At 41.2% G+C, this 19,851-nt stretch overlaps 1 protein-coding gene across 1 annotated transcript in view; it reads left to right on the top strand.

Annotated features, from left to right (window-relative positions):
- The window catches only part of fig4a (FIG4 phosphoinositide 5-phosphatase a), a 103,808-nt gene that overhangs the window by 1,968 nt on the left and 81,989 nt on the right, over nt 1–19,851 (top strand). Inside the window, 3 exon segments of the mRNA XM_052024537.1 lie at nt 6,784–6,917; nt 11,495–11,593; nt 14,173–14,296. Of these exon segments, the coding sequence (XP_051880497.1) occupies nt 6,855–6,917; nt 11,495–11,593; nt 14,173–14,296 (286 nt within the window). The 5' untranslated portion in view covers nt 6,784–6,854.

The following is a 19,851-nucleotide window of genomic DNA, read 5'->3' on the forward strand; positions in this document are numbered from 1 at the left end:
CAGTTCCATTTCCCCACTACAGATGATGCACGACCCGCTAAGTTCCTCCAGCAAATTGTTTAACAGTAGGGTCATAGTCATACAACAAGGAAACAGACCCTTTGGCCCAACTTATCCATGCTGACCAAGATTCCCATCTCAACCACTCCCATTTGGCCCAAACCTTTCCTATCCATGTACCTGACCGAGTACCTTTTAAATGTTGTTAATGTACCTGCCTCAACCACTTCCTCTGGCAGCTTTTTCCCATATACTGATCACCCTCTGGGTGAAAAGGTTGCCCCTTGGGTTCCTATTAAATCTCTCCCCTCTCAACCTAAACCTATATCCTCTCGTTCTTGATTCCTCAACCCGGGGGGAAAAACACTATGCACATTCGTGCTAATCTATGCTCCTCATGATTTTATACACCTCTATAAGATCTTAAGAAGCGTGACGATAATTGCGGGCTGCCCACAGAACACACTACGCAAAAAGATGCATTTCACTGTGTGTTTCGATGTACATGTGACTAATAAAGATATCTTGAGATATCTTAAATAAGATAAGATCTTATTTTCCTACACTCCAATGAATAAAGTCCCAACCTGCTCAAGCTTTCTCCATAACTCAGTCCCTTGAGTTCCGGTAACATCCTTGTAAATCTCCTATGCACTCTTTCCGGCTTAATGGACACTTTCCTGTAGCAGCATGACCAAAACTGAACACAATATTCCAATTGCGGTCTCACCAACGTCTTGTACAACTGCAAAGAAACATCCCAACTTCTATATTCAGTGCCCTGGCTGATGAAGGCCAGCGTGCCACAAGCCACCTTCAGCACCCTATCTACCTGAGACACCACTTTCAGAGAACCATGTACTTGTACAGCACAGGAACAGACACTTTGGCCCACGATGTCTGTGCTGAACATGATGCTAAATTAAACTAAATCTCTTCTGTCTGCATGTGATCCATATCCGTCCATTTCCTACATATTCATGTGTCTATCTAAAGGCTTCTTAAACTCCACTATCATTTCCACCACTACCCATGGCAGCCCATTCCAGGTACCTACCACTCTATGTATAAGGGGAGAAAACACTGCACAACTCCTTTAAACTTTTCCCCTGTCACCTAAATGCATGTCCTCTAGTAATTGACATTTCTACCCTGGGGAAAAAGATTCTGTCTACCTATCTAGGCTTCTCATAATTTTGTAAACTTCAATCAGGTCACCTCTCAGCCTCTGATGCTCCAGAGAAAATAACCTAATTTTGTCCAACCTTTCCTTATAGTTCATACCCTCTAATTCAGGCAGCTTCCTGGTAAATCTCTTCTGTACCCTTTCCAAAGCCTCCACATCCTTCTTGTAATGGGGTGACCAGAAATGCACACAATACTGCATGTGCAGCCTAACCAAAGTTTTATATAGCTGCAATGGAACTTACTGTTATACTCAATGACCAAACAATGAATGCAAGGCTATCATACACCTTCTTTACTATCCTATCTACTTGTGTGACCACTTTCAGCGAACTATGGACTTGGAGCCCAAGATCCCTCTATACATCAATGCTGTTAAGGGTCCTGCCATTAACTGTATACTTTCCCTTTACATCTGACCTTCCAAGGTGCAACGCCTGACACTAGCTGGGATTAAACTCTATCTGCCATTTCTTTACCCATACCTGTAACTGACCTATATCCTGCTGATCAGTTGATCAGCACTGATCTACATCCTTTGACAACGTTCTTCACTGTCCACAACTCCACCAATCTTTGTGTCATCTGCAAACTTACTAACCCACCTACATTTTCATCAAAGTCATGTATATAAATCACAAACAACAGAGGTCCCGGCACTGATCCCTTCAGAACACCAGTGGTCATGGACCTCCAGCCAGAATAACACCCTTCCACCACTATCCTTTGTCTTCTATGGGCAAGCCAATTCTGAATCCAAGTTCAAAGTCACTGTGGATCCCATGCATCTTAAACTTCTGGATCTGCCTACCAGGAGGGACCTTGTCAAATGCCTTACTAAAGTCCATGTAGACAACATCCACTGCCCTACCTTCATTAATTGCCTTTGTCATTTCCTGAAAAAATCTCAATCAAGTTTGTAAGACATGACCTGCCCTGCACAAAGCCATGCTAGCTATCCCTAATTAGGCCTTCTTTTCTAAACGTGCATAAATCGTGTCTCTAGGAATCCTCTCCAATAGCTTCCCTCCTAATGATGTGAGGTTTACTGGACTATAATTTCCTGGATTATCCCTATTTCCCTTTTTGAACATAAGGAACAACTTTGGCTACTCTTCAGTCCTCTGGGACCTCACCTGTGGCTAGAGAGAATACAAAGATCTTCATCAAGGCCCCAACAATCTCCTCTCTTGCCTCTTTCAATAAACAGGATATATCCAATTAGACCCTAGGGTTTGATCCACCTTAATGCTCTTCAAGAGACCCAGCACCACCTCCTTCATGATTTCAAAATGGCCTAGCATACCCCACACTGCTCTCACTATTCTCCATGTTCTTCTCCTTGATGAATACCGACACAAAGTACTCCTTTACTACCTTATTCACATTCTCTGACTCAAAGCACAAATTACCTCCTTTATCCTCGAGTGGTTCTACCCTCTCCCTAGTTATCTTCTTGTTTCTAATTTAAGTATAAAATGCATTGGGATTCTCTCTAATTCTGCTTGCCAAGGACACTTCATGGTCTCTTTTGGTCCTCCTAATCTCATGCTTGAGTTCTTTCCAGCTTTGTTTATGCTCCTCACAGGCCCTGTCTGATTTTAGCTTCCTAAATCTTACATCTGCTTCCTTTTCAACTAAATTAACAACCTCTTTCTTCATCCAAGGTTCCTTTACCCTGCCATCCTTGTCCTTCCTTCTAGTCCTGAACTCTAAGCTGGTCTTTAAACAACTCCCCAATGTCAGATATGGACTTGCCAGATAATAGCTGCTCCCAATTAACTCCCCCTAGCTTCTGTCTAATAAAGTTGTAATTTGCCCTCCCCAAATTTAGTATTTTCCTACAAGGTCCAGACTCATCCTTATTCATAACTGTCTTAAAACTTAAGGAGTTGTGATCATTGTTCCCAAAATGCTTTCTCACTGGAAAGCTCATTTCCCAAAACAAGGTCCAGTATGGTCCCTTCTCTAGTTGGACTATCCACGTACCGTTTTGAAAAACCCTCTTGGATGCACCTAAGAAATGCTGCACCATCTAAGCCTCTTGCACTAAGGAAGTCCAAATCAATATTGGGGAAGTTAAAGTCACCCACCATGACAATCTTGTTGCTTTTACATTCTTTCCATAATCTATATATCTGTTCCTCCATCTCCTGGTGGTTATTGGGAGGCCTGTAGTATAACCCCATCAGGATGATTGCACATTTCCCATTTTTGAGCTCTACCCATATTGCGTCAGTGGATGAGCCCTCCAGTAAGTCCTCTCCGAGTGCAGCTGTGATAGTCTCCCTGATTAGAAATGCAACTCCTCTACCTCTTTTACCTCCCTCTCTATCACGTCTAAAACACTCAGACCTGGGAACGTTGAGCTGCCAGTCCTGTCCCTCTCGCAACCAAGTCTCTGTAATGGCCACAACATTATAGTTCCATATACCTTTCCAGGCTCTAAGTTCATCTGCCTTGTCCGTAATGTTACTTGCATCGAAATAAACACATTTCAACTGATCAGTCCCACTGTGTTCTTTAACCTGTCCCTGCCCATTCTTCCTTTCAGACTTGCTGGTCATGACACCAAGCTTCCCCTCAATCCCTCCACTTGCTGACCTGCTGTTCTGGTTCCCACCCCTTTGCCTGTCTAGTTTAAACCCTCCTGAGTAGCACTAGCGAACCTCCCTGTGAGGATCTTGGTTCCCATCCAGTTGGGGTGCAACCCTTCCCTCTTTTACAGGTCTCCCCCGCCCTGAAATAGAACCCAATGATCCATATATCTGTAGCTGTCTCTCCTGCACCAGCTCCTTAGCCACAATATTGAATTGCACTGTCTCCTATTTCTTGCCTCACTAGCACATGGCACAGGTAGTAATCCTGGAAGTCCTGCTTTTTAACTTACTACCAAGCCCCCTAAAATCACTTTGCAGGACATTATCTCCCTTCCCGCCTATGTCATTGGTACCAAAATGGGCCATGACCTCTGGCTGCTGACCCTCCCCTCTCAGAATGTCTGTGTCTGCTCAGGTACATCTTTGACCCTGGCACCAGGGAGGCAACACACCACATTTGTTAATCTGCAGGAATGGTTCCATAATCTATAAAATTTTGGATGATGATAACCAAAGCATCTATTAATTTCATGGCTGCTGCTTTGAGTATTTTGGGATGCAAATCACCAGGCTATGGGGATATATCGGCTTTCAGTCCCACTAATTCCTCTAGCACTCCTTTACTAATTTCTTCACTTTTACCCCCATTCATTCTTTTTTTTCTTCCCTAGCACTTTTGAGATGTTAGTTGTGTCCTGTTCTGTGATGACAGAACCAAAGTATTTATTTAATTGCTGTGCCATTTCTTTGTTCCCCATTATACATTCTTCTGTTTCTGTCTGAAAGGGACCAGTAACTCATCTTTACAAATCTTTTCCATTTACATACTTGAAGCTTTTACAGTCCATGTTTATGTTCCTTGGAAACTTGCTCTCATGCTCAATTCTTCCTCTCTTAATCAAGCTCTTGGTTTTTTTTGCTCTCATTCTTCAGGTCTTTTGATTTCTCTGCCAACTTCATATGCCTCATCTTTCAATCTAATATTATCTTTAACACCTTTGATAAGCCAATGTTGGGTTGCCTTTATTTTTGAGTCTTTGCTCCAGAAAGGTATGCATAACTTGTATTTCCTGCACTTGTTCCTCAATTGTTAGCTGTCGCCTGTCCACAGTCATGCCTTTCAATGAAGCTGCCAAATATACCAATAGCCAACTTGCTCCTTGTATGTTTGTAGTCTCCTGTGTTTAGTTTTCGGACCCTAGTTTCATTTTGAACTTGATCACTTCCATCTTAATGGAGAATTCATCATGTTATGATCACACGTCCCTGAAGGACCGTACACAACAAGCTGATTGATTAACTCCTTGTCATACAATATCCAATCCAGGAAAGCCTGTTTCCTACCTGGTTCCTCAATTCTTCCTTGAATTCCTGGGAATAGCAGGATAATTCTGCCGGATTGATATCTTGTATTTGTAACTAAAAAGTATGAGCACAAAGCAGTATTTATATTATCTTGAGTCCAAAGAAAATTAAATATTTTTGAGAATCTTTTTGCATAAGAATTAAATGCAAGCCTTTCAGCCACCTGGAGTCTGCTCCATTATTTAATAAGATTGTGGCTTCATTAATCCTTTCACTGTACTGCATTATCCCTGGCTTCCTTGATTTTCTTAGTCTCCTTAAAATCTATTATACTGGGTCTTAAATATATTCAACGACTGAATATCCACTGTCTGAGTAAAGAAATGCGCTCTCCTTGGTCCTCTTAGCCCAGGGCTCTGCAGGCAAGGGAAATGGTCTCTCAACATTGCTTATCCAGTCAATCTCTTTCAAAATGTTATTTGTGTCATTGAATCTCTCATTTTCCTGAACAATGAGTATAGACCTATCATACTTAATCTCTCCTGATAGGCTTTTCCTTCATCCTAAGAAACAACCTAATATCTTAAAACAAAATGTGCTTTATATTTAATACATTTTTTAAATATTTTAGTGTTATGTACCAGCAACAAAAGAAACACACCAAGTCATGTATAAGTGTTAGAACCTATTTTATTAATAACTATTTGTGATAATAAGAAAAATAAAAGTAAAAATGTTAGAAGTAAAAAAAAGTTAGATCTTAAGCATTAACCCCAAAAACTAAACTCAAAGTGTGTGTGTGTGTGGCAAATTCCCAAACTCCAAGTCCAGGAATAGTTCTCAAAGTTCAGTTCAGCAAGCCGTAAGGTGAAACGTGAGCAAAGTCTTCTGCAAAACCACTGTTGACTGAAGAGAAAATGTAGAGAGAAAATAGAGAGTAATTATGAAATCCAAATGTTCCACGATGGAACCCATATGACACCTCAATCACTGATGATCTCCATTCCTTTGTTCCAAAGTATCTGCCACCCTGAAAAGGCATTCGAGACGTGGCCGTCCACACAAATACCTGTTTCCTTCTACAGGTTAACAACAAAGTGGACTCCACTGGATTATTCCAAAAATCCATACGTGGATTGTAGTGACAGACACAGTTATTAAGCACGTCCTTATCTCCTGGTGTTGTTGTAATCATGCCACACGCACGCGCGCGCGCACACACACACACACACACACACACACACACACACTACTGTGCTATGTCTTAAAGGGATATTCACTGATAGTAACCTAATCCGTAACATAAGTTTTTAAATATTTAAACAAAATATTGGTTATACTCAACAGGTCAGAGAGTACCTGTGGAGAGTGAACAGAAATTTTCAGGTTGTTGAAGTTTCATCAAAACCAGGACAAGTTAAAAAATCAGACATATTTTAGCCTGCAAAGAAGAGGAAGGAGCAGCAGAACAAATGGAGTGACTGTGTTTCTGTGTAAACTGAGTAAAAGGATGGCATAAATTAGGATGGATGAAGGTTTGTTAATTGCAGATGGTTTGTCCGGAGGAGGTTTAAATAGAGATAAGAATGGGGACAGAGGAGAGAAGAAAACAATAGTACTGGACTAAAGGATATCTTTTTAAGTCTTGTATGTACTATGAAAGACTTATTGTATGTTTTCTTCAATGTTTTAGGAATTGCTGCAGATCTGATCTCGGAGGATGGTGATGTGATAACACTGTCAGGAATCGGTTTTTCCACCACCATGCCAACAGTGCAGCCAATTATTAGCTGTGTACAGAAATTGGTTCTGTATGAAACTCGAGCAGTGCGTTTTGAACACCTTGTTGATTTTTCTTGTGATTCAGTAAATATTGTGCTAATATTTTTGCTTTCAGCAAAGGTAGAATTGTACTTGTTATACTGAGTGAATTAGGCTTATTGAGCTACAGATAATCTGCTGTAGGAACTCAGCAGGTTGAGCAGCAATTGTGGGGGAGGGAGGGAAAGGAATTGGTGACTCGTCCTGCTGAAGGAGGCATGCAGAAAGAATTACCATCTGAAAGGATTAGAAGAGCAGTCTGTATCACTTCAAAGCTGGTACTTGGTGTTAGAGACAATTGGAGAGGGTTCACAAAACTTTGTTGTTCTCACATGCTATCCCAAGATGCCATTCTGGACTATACTCACTCAACGAGTAGAATTGTAGTTGTCATAGGAAACCCCATGGTGCCAGGGTAAAGGGCATCATAGAAAGAGTCTGAACTGTTTTGTGGTGACCCACTTGGTGACCTAGTTGTCCTACAGTCATTTTTAGGAACTGGGAAGGAAGCTTAAAATGTAGGGCCTCAGAGGTAATAATGTTTAGACTCCCAGTTCCATGTTCCAGCCAATGACCCTCTACAAGAGAGTCTAACTATCCAACCTTGACATTCATTGGCATTACCATTGTTGAAACCTCACCATCAACGTTGTGGTATTGGTATTGGTTTATTATTGTCACTTGTACCGAGGTACAGTGAAAAACTTGGCTTACAAACTGATCTTACAGGTCAATTCATTACACAGTGCAGTTACATCAAGTAACTACAGAGTGCATTGATGTAGTACAGGTAAAAAAAATTAACAGTACAGAGTAAAGTGTCACAGCTACAGAGAAAGTGCAGTGCAATAAGCTGCAAGGTCACAACAAGGTAGATCGTGAGGTCATAAGTCATAGTCCATCTCATTGTATAAGGGAACTGTTCAGTAGTCTTATCACAGTGGTGTAGAAGCTGTCCTTAAGTATGGTGGTACGTGCCCTCAGGTACTTGTACCTTCTACCCGATGGAAGAGTAGAGAAGAGAGAATGTCCTGGGTGGGTGGGGTCTTTGATTATGCTAGCTGCTTCACCAAGACAACAAGAGGTAAAGACAGAGTCTAGGGAGGGGAGACTGGTGTCCGTGATGCGCTGGGCTGTGTCCACAACTCTCTGCAGCTTCTTGCGGTCTTGGGCAGAGCAGTTGCCATACCAAGCCGTGATACATCCTGATAGGATGCTTTCTGTGGTGCATCGGTAAAAGTTGGTGAAAGTCAAAGGGGACAAACCAAATTTCTTTAGCCTCCTGAGGAAGTAGAGGCGCTGGTGAGCTTTCTTGGCCATGGCATCCACGTGGTTTGTCCAGGACAGTTTGTTGGTGATGTTCACTCCCAGGAACTTGAAGCTGTCAACCCTCTTGACCTCAGCACCATTGATGTAGACAGGTGTATGTACACCGCCCCCTTTCCTGAAGTCAATGACCAGCTCTTTTGTTTTGTTGACATTGAGGGAAAGGTTGTTGCTATGACACCATTCCACTAAGCTCTCTATCTCCTTCCTGTACTCTGATTCATCACTGTTTGAGATACAGCCTACAACGGTAGTATCATCTGCAAACTTGTAGATGGAGTTAGAGCAGAATCTGGCCACACAGTCATGAGCGTATAGGGAGTAGAGTAGAGGGCTGAGGACACAGCCTTGAGGTGCACCAGTGTTGAGAATAATCGTGCTGGAGGAAGTGCTGCCTATCCTCACTGATTGCGGTCTGTTTGTTAGTAAGTCAAGGATCCAGTTACAGAGGGAGGTGTTGAGTCCTAGGTCTCGGAGTTTGGTGACAAGCTTGCTTGGTATTATTGCATTGAAGGCAGACCTGTAGTCAATAAACAATATCGCTGTTGATCAGAAACTCAATCAGACTAGCCATGTAAAGACCTGGCTACAAGAGAAGCTCAGAGGCTGCGTATGTTATGGTGACTAACTTTTCTCCTGACATCCCTATGAATTTGGTGCCACATGGGACCACAGATACTGGAATCTGGAGCAAAAAAAACTGCTGGAAAAACTCAGAAGGTCAAACAGCATTTGTGGAGGCAAAGGGATGGGTGAGTTTCAGGTTGAGACCCTGTATCAGGATGCAGAGTCTCAATCCAAAGCATCAACCATTCCTTTGCCCCCACAAATGCTGCCTGACCAGCTGAGTTCCTTCAGCAGTTTGTTTCTTTTACCCCTAAGACTCTCCACCATATAGACAAGGCATACTGCAAGTGTGATAGAGTACTCTGCACCAGCCCAGATGAGTGCAGGTGTAGCAACTGTCAAGCTTGACAACATGCAGGAGAAAAAACAGCCTACGTCATTGGCCTCCTTAAACGTTGATTCGCTGCACCACCTATGCATAGTGGTTGCATTGTGCACCATGTACAAAGTGCACTGCAGTTACTAGCCCAGACTATTTCAGCAGCACCTCCCAAACCTATGATTTTATCTATCAAGAAGGACAAGGGCAGCAGGTGTTTGGGAACTCTACCACCTGCACATTCCCGGTCAAGGAGCACGCTATGCTGACTTGAAATTATATCACCAGCCTTTCATTGGGTCTAAACCCTAGAACACCCTGCCCAACAGTACAGTGGGAGCACCTTCACTGGTAGGACTGCTATGGCTCAAGAGAAATTAAGGAGGGCAAATAACTGCTGACCTTGGCAGTGATGTCTAGATCCTGAAGTATGAAGTAAAATATCAATGGGAAAGCATTTTTATAATTGTGATAATTTTATGAAATTTAGCCTAGTTAAAAGAACAAAGATGAAATAGAACTAAAGGTTCTAAACTAGCAAAGATCAGTTTTACTGGACTGAGAATGATTTTGCAAAAGTGAACTAGAAATGGCCATTTGAAGGTAAATCAACCTCATCATATGTGGGCAAAAGAAAGAGATTCAATGGGTTCGGAACAAACGTGGTCCCACAAAGGTGGGATTACCAAGTCCAGAGCCCCCTGGATAACAAAGTGCATATAAAGTAAGGAGAGGCAAACAAAGGAAGCATGTGAGACACCAAGGTTAATAGATCAAAATGCCTAGTAGGTGAGACACCAAAACTAAAAAGGAAACCAAGAATACAAAGAAAGCATCTGAAATACTGGTCAGTAAAATCAAAGATCCAAACTAAGTGGATGGTTAAGGAACGAATAGGATCTATTTGGTACCAAAAAGGTGACCTATGCATGGAAGGAGAGGATGTGGCAACGTTCTTAAGGAATATTCTGTCCTCACAAGAACAGGATGCTAATATTGTGGTTGATAAGGATGAATGTGAAACATTAAGTAGGATAAATATACTCCATTTACTATAACATAGGTATACAGCACAGAAACAGGTATTTCGGCCCATACAGTATGTATCTTTGAAAATTGAATAAATCAAGTCCTGATTTAAATAATCCAAGAGTGTTGAAAGAAGTAGGGGAGAAAATTGCAGAGGGTCTGACTACAATTTTTTTCCCAATCCTCCTGGCTGCAGGAGTGGTGTCAGAGGATTGGAGATCTATTATCATGGAAATGAGATGCTTTTCAGAACAAATTGGAAGCTGTACACTCCAGAAAGAAGATTGTCAAGTTGGAGTATGGAAGTGACATTTGCTAATACTCAGAGACCAAGCGCTAAGCCATCATTGATGCCTTCACAGAAGCATCTGAGAGAATTGGTCTCACACTTTTCATCAGGGGAAAATGCTGAGGGGAATGTAAGGAAAAATATCTTTACAAGTAGAGTGCTTATGATCTATAACTCACTACTTGTAAGAGTGGTTAAAATAGTCACTCAGGGCTTTCATTAAGGGATCAGTTAGACACTTGAGGGGAAAATCATTTGCAAGGGAATGGAACTGATCCTCTGCATGGTGCTAGTGTGGAGAATGCTGCCTTAATGACTTCTCTGGAGTAAAATTGAATTTTCAAAGCAAATTAGTTGTGGATTGAAATTGAGCTACACTGACAGTGTTTAATCTGTTTTAATACTCTTTTGCCTTTTTCTTTTAAATCACCAATCAAAGTTTGCAATTGCTCCTCAAGGAGCAAAAACTTTAATAATTTGGTTTATCTTCAGGGTGTTTAGTATCTCTGAGTATTGTTGATCAAAATTAATTTCTTGTCAATGTATTTAACATTTTACGTGGGAAAGTAATGTTGGTATTACATTTGAATATTCTTTAGTCTAAATTTAAGGCAATATATTTTTGTTAGAATTGTAAAGTAAATTTTATTTAGCTGTGGAGCATTTTTAGAATCCTGAAAACATGATATTGGTCTGTCAGCAACTAATGTGAGGGTTGGATTGGGCAGGAGTTAAGCATTTGAATCTTCTGGAGAAATGATATGGACAGTCTGATGTGTCATTAGGTTGCATTGATTACTAACTAGTTGACATATTAAACAACTAATACAGATCCTTGGGGTGTGTGCACATGGTTAGAAGCTGATCCTAGGCTTCCTTCAATGCAAGAATCTTTTTTTCGCCTTAAAATGAACTAGAAAACTATAAATGTATTATTTTCTTTTGTTTCAGAGAAATTGCGAACTGAACAATTCTGTTCTTAATTCTCTTTAGAGATATTTCCTGGTCGGAAGCAATCATGCTGAAACCAAATATCGTGTGCTGAAAATAGACCGCACAGAGCCAAAGGACTTGGTAGTTATCGATGACCGCGTAAGTACCACTTTTTGATGCTAAGTGTTTATGAAATATTTATAAACTTCTCACAAGGATGCATTTGCAGTTACTAATCTTTGACTTGGTAATTGAGAAGCATGAATAGTTTAGCTTCCTGATGTATATTGTGATAAAACATTTGACTTCGGACCAGGTTGCTGTGCCATGCTGTCTCAGATACAGTATCCATGTGAGGATGATTTGGTTAGTACGACTGCATGTGAATAGCATAATTGAGATCATTATATTTATGAATGGTTTTAATTTTGAATCTGAGCAGACTTTAAAGCAGCATTTATCTGATATAATCTAGTTTAGATTCTAAAATCTTTATGACAAGTTCCCAGAACTTGATGGAATCCAACTCAGGTTATTGAGAGAGGCTAGAGAGGAGATTGCTGGGACCTTGATAGAGATCTTTGTATTCTCTCTAACTACAGGTGAGGTACCAGAGCACTGGAAAGTAGCCACTGTCGTTCCTTTGTTTAAGAAGGGCAATGGGGATAATCCAGCAAATCATAGGCCAGTGAGCCTTGCATCAGTGGTAGGTAAGCTATTAGAGAGGATTCTTAGGGATAGGATTTACTCGCATTTGGAAAGGCATGGGCTTACTAAGGATAGTCAGCATGGTCTTGTGCAGGGCAGGTCATGTCTTACGAATTTACTGAGTTTTTTGAGGAGATGACGAAGATGATTGCTGAGGGTAGGGCAGTTGATATCTACATGGACTTCAAAGCATTTGACAAGGTCCCTCATGATAGTGACTTGTCAGATCAGATGCAAAATTGACTTGACCGTAGAAAACAGAGGGAGTGGTGGAGAGGTGTTATTCTGATTGGAGGTCTGCAAGTATCCTTGCTAAGACCTCTGTTGATTGCGATACATATAAATGATTTAGATGAACATGGAGATGGGCTGATTAATGATTTTGCAGATGACAAAAAAAAATTGGTGGAGTTGCAGACAGTGAAGAAGGTTGTCAAAGGATACAGCAGGATATAAATCAGTTGGAGATTTGGGCATAGATATGGCAGATGGAGTTTAATCCAGACAAGTGTGAGGTGTTGCACTTTGGAAAGTCAAATACAAGGGGAAAGTATGCAGTAAATGGTAGGACCCTTGGGAGCATTGATGTACAAGGGATCTTGGGGTGCAAGTCCATAGCTCCTGGAAAGTGGCAACACAAGTAGATAGGGTGGTAAAGAAACCTGAAAGGGGTACCGCATGCTTGCCTTCATTGGTTGGGGCATTGAGTATAAGAGTAAGGAAGTCATGTTGCAGCTTTATAAAACTTTGGTTAGGCCACATTTGGGGAATTGTGTGCAGTTCTGGTTACTGCATTACCGGAAGAATGTGGGGGCTTTGAAGAGGACACAGAAGAGGTTCACCAGGACATTGCCTGGATTAGAGAATGTTAACTGTAAGAAGTGGTTGAACAAACTTGTGTTGTTTTCTCTGGAGCGTCAGAGGCTGATGGGAGACCTGATAAAAGTTTATAAAATTATGAGAGGCATTGATAGGGTAGATGGTCAGTCTTTATCCCAGGGTGGAAATGTCAAATACCAGAGAGCATAGCTTTAAGTGAGAGAGGGTAAGTTTAGAGGAGATGTCAGAGGCAAGCTTTCCTACACAGAGAGTGGCAAATGCCTCAAACGTGCTGCCTGGGGGAGGGATGGTGGAAGCAGATACTATAGTGAAGTTTGAGAGGCATTTGGATAGGCACATGAATGTGCAGGGACTGGAGGCAGGTAGATCATGTGCAGGCAGATGGGATTTGTTTAATTTGGTATCATGGTTGGCAAGGACATCGTGGGCCAAAGTGCCTTTTTCTGTGATGTACTTTTCTATATTCCCTGAATGAAAAAGCTGAATAAAATTTGAAAGATAATCCCTTTTTCAGGGGGAATGGAGTTCGAAAGCTGATAAAGGCACAGTAGGCCTAATGGCTCTGTTCTGTGCCATTGCATTCTACAGCAGCCAAATTTTATAACTGATGTTTTCAAATGAATACTAGATTTTCTGCTTCCAGAAAATGCTCGAATTAGAAGGCCCAAAGTGGTCCTTGGTGTCATAATTAACGCGCTGCTAATGTTGGTGTCAAAGGCAGATTTCCAGTATCATAGATCAAATTTAGGCCTGCAGGGGTTCTCTGGTATGAAGGGGAATGTGCTGTGGAGTGGTGGCAGTCAAGTGCAGAAAATGGAGGAATCTCAGCTGCAAATTAAAATAAATGTGCACCGTAAAATATACCTTTTTAGCAGCTACCTGCAGTTCTTTAGGCGCTTGTGGACCAGGAGGTGCCAAGTAGATTCGACTTGTTTACTTTGTTATAGCTGGACTGATTTTTAAATTGTGTGCTAAAGTGATGCATGACCACCATAGTGCATCAGTGTTCATTCTGGCAAAGTCTCTGGGTACAGGAATTGGCCCCTGATAAATTTGAGTTACCTGAACACAAATTCAAATTAAACATTCATCTTCCCCCTCTATATTTGACATTAAATGGGCACAAATTGAGATCTATAATGGACACAACAATTTTCAATTATGATTCTAAAATATTTGTTTTGGTTTAGCATGTGTACAGTCAGCAAGAAGTTCAGGAACTTTTAAGTCGTCTTGATATGGGCAATCGAACTAAGATGGGACAGAAAGGACTATCTGGGCTTTCAAAAAGCGTATCTGCTTTTGGCATTGTTGGTAAGAATTTGAAAAATGCTTTTCTTTCTACAGTGACCTTGCTTAGAAAAGCCTTCCTTTTATTCCCAAATCTTTATGTAATTGTGTGACAACAAGACTGATGTATGCGGTTATGGTGCTGAAGTATGATGCTTGAGGTTTATTCCCTATGTGCTTTGTTAATTACCCTTGACGTTGTCGACGTACCGGAATGCAACAAATAAACGGGATTCTGATTACCAATATACAAAGTATTTTACCATTTACAAAGTATAATGGGAATACTTTTAAGGCACACATTTTACGTGATCAAATCAAAGATGCAAGTATTAGATTACACTATGTGTGCATCTCTGTATCCTGAAGGCAGTGCTAATGAATCATAGAATGGTTACAGCATAGAAAGTGGCCATCTAGCCCATCAGGTTCATGTTAGCAGTCTATCAGCATCTTGCTAGTTCTACCCACCAGCCCTTTCTCCATATATTTGTCCAATTCCATCTTGAAAGCCACAGTGGAACCTGCCTGTATTACAACCGCAAGCAGTGCATTCCAGATTCCAACCACACATTGTTTATGAGAAAAGTATTTGCTCATGTCACTCTTAATCCTCCTCGCCCTTTATACCTGTGACCTCTAGTCCTCGACGACTTCACCAAAGGGAACAGCCTCCCACTATCTACACTCATCCTTCTTGTATATTTCTATCAAATCCTACCTCAGCCTTTTCAAAGAAAACAGTCCCAGTCTTTCCAACCTACAGTATCCTGTATTCATCCCTTCATCCCAAGAACCAACCTTGTAAATCTTTTGAGGACCATTCTGCCTTCACCTCCTTCCTGTAATGTGGTGACCAAAATTGAACAAAAAAATTCCGGTTGAGCCCAAGTAGTGTTTTATAAAGCTCTCAAAAATTCCCTGCCTTTATGTTTCTGTTGATAAATCCCAAAGGTGTGTATGTCTTTTAACCATTTTCTCAACTTGCTCTATCCCTTCCGGTGATTTGTACTCACATGTCCCTCTGCTCCTGCACCCCTTTAGAACTAGTGGCATTTCTTCCTGAGGTTGTTTTAACTATGGCAAGCACCATATAGATTCATACAGCAGGGAAACAGGCCCTTCGGCCCATTATGTCCATACTGGTCATCAAAACTGATCTAAATTGATCCCATTTTCCAGGCCTCGACATCCCAAGTGTTCACCTAAATACTAAACAGTTGGTTTAAATTATGATTATATAGTTTAACCATAACCTCCCCACTCTTCTATTCTGTGCCCTGGCTAATGAAAGCAAATGTCCCTTATGCCTTCTTAACCACATTATATACCTGTGCTGCTATCTTCAGGGTTCTTTGAACATGTATGTGAAGGTCTTCTGTTCCTTAGTACTTCCTAGGGTTCTGACTTTGACTGTGTATATTCTCACTATTAGCCCACCCTCACATATTTTCAGGATTAAGTTCCATCTGCCATTGCTCTGCCCATCTTACAAACCCATCAATATAATTTTGTAACTGACAGCCTGTAACCTTCTCACTACTGCCAACAATTTTTATGTCACCTGCGAACTTGGTAATCATACCTACTACATTCACATCCAGATCGTTAATCTATATAACAACCAGTAAGTGTCCCAGCACCAATCTCTGCGGCATGCCCCTGGTCACAGGCTTCCAATTATACATTAAAAAAGTACTACCAACACCCTCTGCTTTCTTTCATCAAGCCAATTTCAGATCAATATGTTATTTTGCCCTAGGTCCCACAGGCTCTAACCTTTGCACCAGTTTCCCATGTGAGACTTAGTCTACATAGACTTCACTAAGGCCTTTAACTAAATCAACTGCACAAGGTCCAAACACACTTTGCTACGCTTCGAAAAATTAAATTGAATTAGTTGTAGAGGATCTCCCTTTAAAGCCATCCTGACTATCCTTGATTAATCCCCACTTCTTCAAGTGTAGATTAATCTTGTCCTTTCAAATTTATTTCAGTAATTTCCCTACCACCTGTTATTAGACTCACCAGCCTAAAATTACTTAGTTTATCCCTGCTGCCCTTTTTGAATAATGCTACCACATTTACTGCCCTCCAATCTCTGCGGCATGCCCCTGGTCACAGGCTTCCAATTATACATTAAAAAAATACTACCAACACCCTCTGCTTTCTTTCATCAAGCCAATTTCAGATCCATATGTTATTTTGCCCTGTCATCTCTTCTTTGGGGTGAGAGGATTTGAAAATTTTTGTCAGAGCTGCAGCAGTCTCCTCCCTTGCCTTCTGTGCCACCCTTGGCAGCCTGGGATACAGATGATCAGGTCCTGCGAATGTATCTACCTTTAAACCCACTATGACATCTAATCCTTTTCAATAGTACTTTGTTTCTAGACTTCTATTATCTCCCTCCCTGAATTCTCCAATTACAATCTCCTCCTCCAAACTAAATCCAGATGAGAAGTATTCATGTATGGCCTTGTGTTCATCCTCTGGTTCCACGCACAGATTGCCACTTTGGTCTCTAATGGCACTGACTCTTTTCCTGGTTCCCCTCTTGCCCTTTTCATATACTTATAAAATGCCTTGGGATTTTCCTTGATCTTGCCCACCAGTGCTATATCTTGTGTCTTCTTTGCCCTTCTAATTACTTTTATTTTTGTTTTAAATTCTCCCAGCACTTTCTGTATTGTGGAGCTTCTCCTACTTTTCAGTATTCTTGCCATAAACTACCTTTTTTAATCCAGTCTTTTATCCCTTGATATCTAGGGTCCCTTGGATTTATTGGCCTTTTCGTTCCTGGAAATGCGTTGGGATTAAACTCTCACTATTTTGCTTTTGAATGATTCAGACTTACCTGCAAGTAGCTGTTCCCAGACCAGTTTTGCAAAGTCTTGTATTAAAATCAACCTTCTGCCAATTTAGGACCATAATTTCCAGTACATCCTTCTCTGTAACAGCCTTGAAATTTAAAGTTATTATCAATATCATTTTAATAATCTCCCTCTGATATGCCCACCACTTATCTAGCTACATATTTGTCCCCAGAGATTAGGTCCAGTACTGCACCAAAAAATAAACAGCTGAAAGAACTCAGCAGGTTGAACAGCATCTGTGGAGGCAAAGGGATGGTCAATGTTTTGGGTTGACACCCTGCATCAGGGCTGAGAGTGTAGAGGGAAGATAGCCTGTATATAGAAGTGAGAAAGTGAGAGGGAGGGGTGAGACAGAGGCTGATAGGTGAACCAGATTAGGTGTGTTTGGGGTGGGGGGGGGGGTGTATGGGGTTGGAATGATGGGCAGATGAAGTCAGGTGGGGAGGGGATGTTGAGATAGAGGCAATTAAGTGATAGATAGAACCAGATAAGGAAGGGATGAGACCAAGTGTGGGGGAAGATAGGAAAGGTGAACCAAGGTAAATCCAGGTAAATAGGTAAACAGAAAAAACTGCAGGTGCTGTAATTTGGAGCAAATAAAAAGCTCCAGGTAGATGCATGTGTGATGGGCAGATGGAACTAGTTGGTTGTGGGTGAAGAGTCTAACGGGGGGGGGGGGTGGTGTATGGGGGTGGGAGGGATGCAAAAGGTGAACAAAGGGAGAGAGAACCTCATGTACTGGTGGGGTGGGAAACAAACACAGGTTGGTGGGTTACCTGTCTGCGTTCTACTACTGCACTGAAAATTCTCAGCAAGGTATGCTCACTTTAAAGAAGCTCTCTTTAGGAGTTCTGCGAGCCCTTTCTGTCATTTTGACTACTCTTCCATCCTTCAACAGCATTCTCACCAAGACCTGGTCCACCCCCCCACCTCCAAAACCAGGCTTCTTTCCCACTCCCACAAGTCCCCTACTGTTTTTGATGTATTATTTTAATATTTATGTAATTTGCTTGTACATCTGCTCCTGTATTGCCTGCTGACTATTTGCAGGCCTAAAATATAGCCCCAGCAAAATGATTGCAACCTTTTTCTCTTGAGCTTTACCTATGTGATATCATTTGAAGTTCATTCTAGTGTATCCTCCCTTCTTAATGTGGTAATGGGCTTTTTGATATGTCTTCTCCCATGTTGCATTTCCTCTGTCCTGTCATACCTGGATGTTCTTTACGTTGGAATACATAGTTGCCAGTCTGTCTGTTCTTCATCTACACCCTGTGCACAGTTTATCTATCTTACTTGTCTACTTGCATTAAAATAGGGGTAACCCAGTCTTGCATTCCTCCTGTGTGCCTTATTGAGTCAATGTAAGGTCTGCCAATTGGAACATTTTTTCTTGCCTAAGACCTACATATTAATTCCACCCAAATTTTAATTAATAACGATGACATTAAATGGGAACAGGACCAGGCCAATCAACCCCTTCGGAATATCACTGATTTATTTGCACAGTTCCAGCATGACATGTTCCAGCAAACCAATTAAGTATCCTGCATGCCTTCTTATTTACCTTCACCTACCAGTACCTCCTTCAGGGCATGTAGTCAAAAGTACACTGATCCTCTACATTTCTCATACTATTTATTATGATTACCATGCTTTGTTTACCTCCTCAAATGTACTACCACACACTTCTCCAGTTGAATTCAATTTGCCACATTATTCCCTACATGATCGATTCATTAAAAGCTTCCTTCCTTTCAATCATAGCCAATTTTTTTGGTATAATTTGCAAACTTCCAAATCCTGGCTCCTACATTATAAGTCTAAATGATTGCAGAATCGTTATGTGACACAAGGAAGCAATTGATCCATTAAATCCATGTCGGCTCCCTGTAGAAAACTCTTGTCTCATTTTTCTATTCTTTCCCTATAGCTCTGCCAATTATTTTCTCTTGTGCCTGTCCATTTCCCATTGCCGTAGAGTTGTACAATATAGAATCAGGCCCTGCTGCCCACCATATTCATATTGACCTTTTGTCCATCTTCACTAATCCCTTTTGCCCACGTTAGGTCCATATCCTATGCCTTGCCTATTTAATTGCCTGTCTAAATGTCTCTTAAATATAGTGATTCTATCTGATTCCACCAGCTTCTCTGGCAGCAGGTTCCAGATATCAACTACTGTCTATGTAAACAAAAAAAAGAAAAATAAATACCCTTCAAATGCCCTTAATAACTCCTTTTTCCCAACTTAAACCTATGCTCTAATTTTGATAACTCTGCCATGAGGAGCATAGTCAGAATATTTTTCCTATCTATGCATCACAATTTTATATACCTCTATAAAGTCACCCCTCAGTTTCCTTTGGTCCAGGGAAAACAAATCCAGCCTATCCAATCTCTCCCCATAACTAAAGTCCTTCAATCGAGACAACATCCTGGTAAATTTCCTCTGCCCTCTCTCCAGCGCAGCCATGTCCTTCCTATAGTGTGGCAACTAGAATTGTACACAATACCCCAATTGCAGTCTAACCAATGTTTTGTAAAGTTGTAATATAACATCCCAACTTCTATATTCAATGCCCCAACCTACGAACGCAAGTGTGCCATATCCTTTCTTCACCATCCTACAGTATCTACCTGTGTTGCCACTTTCAGGGAACTTTGGATTTGAACCCCAAGATCCCTCTGTTCGTCAACATTCCT

Source organism: Pristis pectinata, chromosome 10, assembly GCF_009764475.1.
Source record: "Pristis pectinata isolate sPriPec2 chromosome 10, sPriPec2.1.pri, whole genome shotgun sequence".
Lineage (NCBI taxonomy): Eukaryota > Metazoa > Chordata > Chondrichthyes > Rhinopristiformes > Pristidae > Pristis > Pristis pectinata.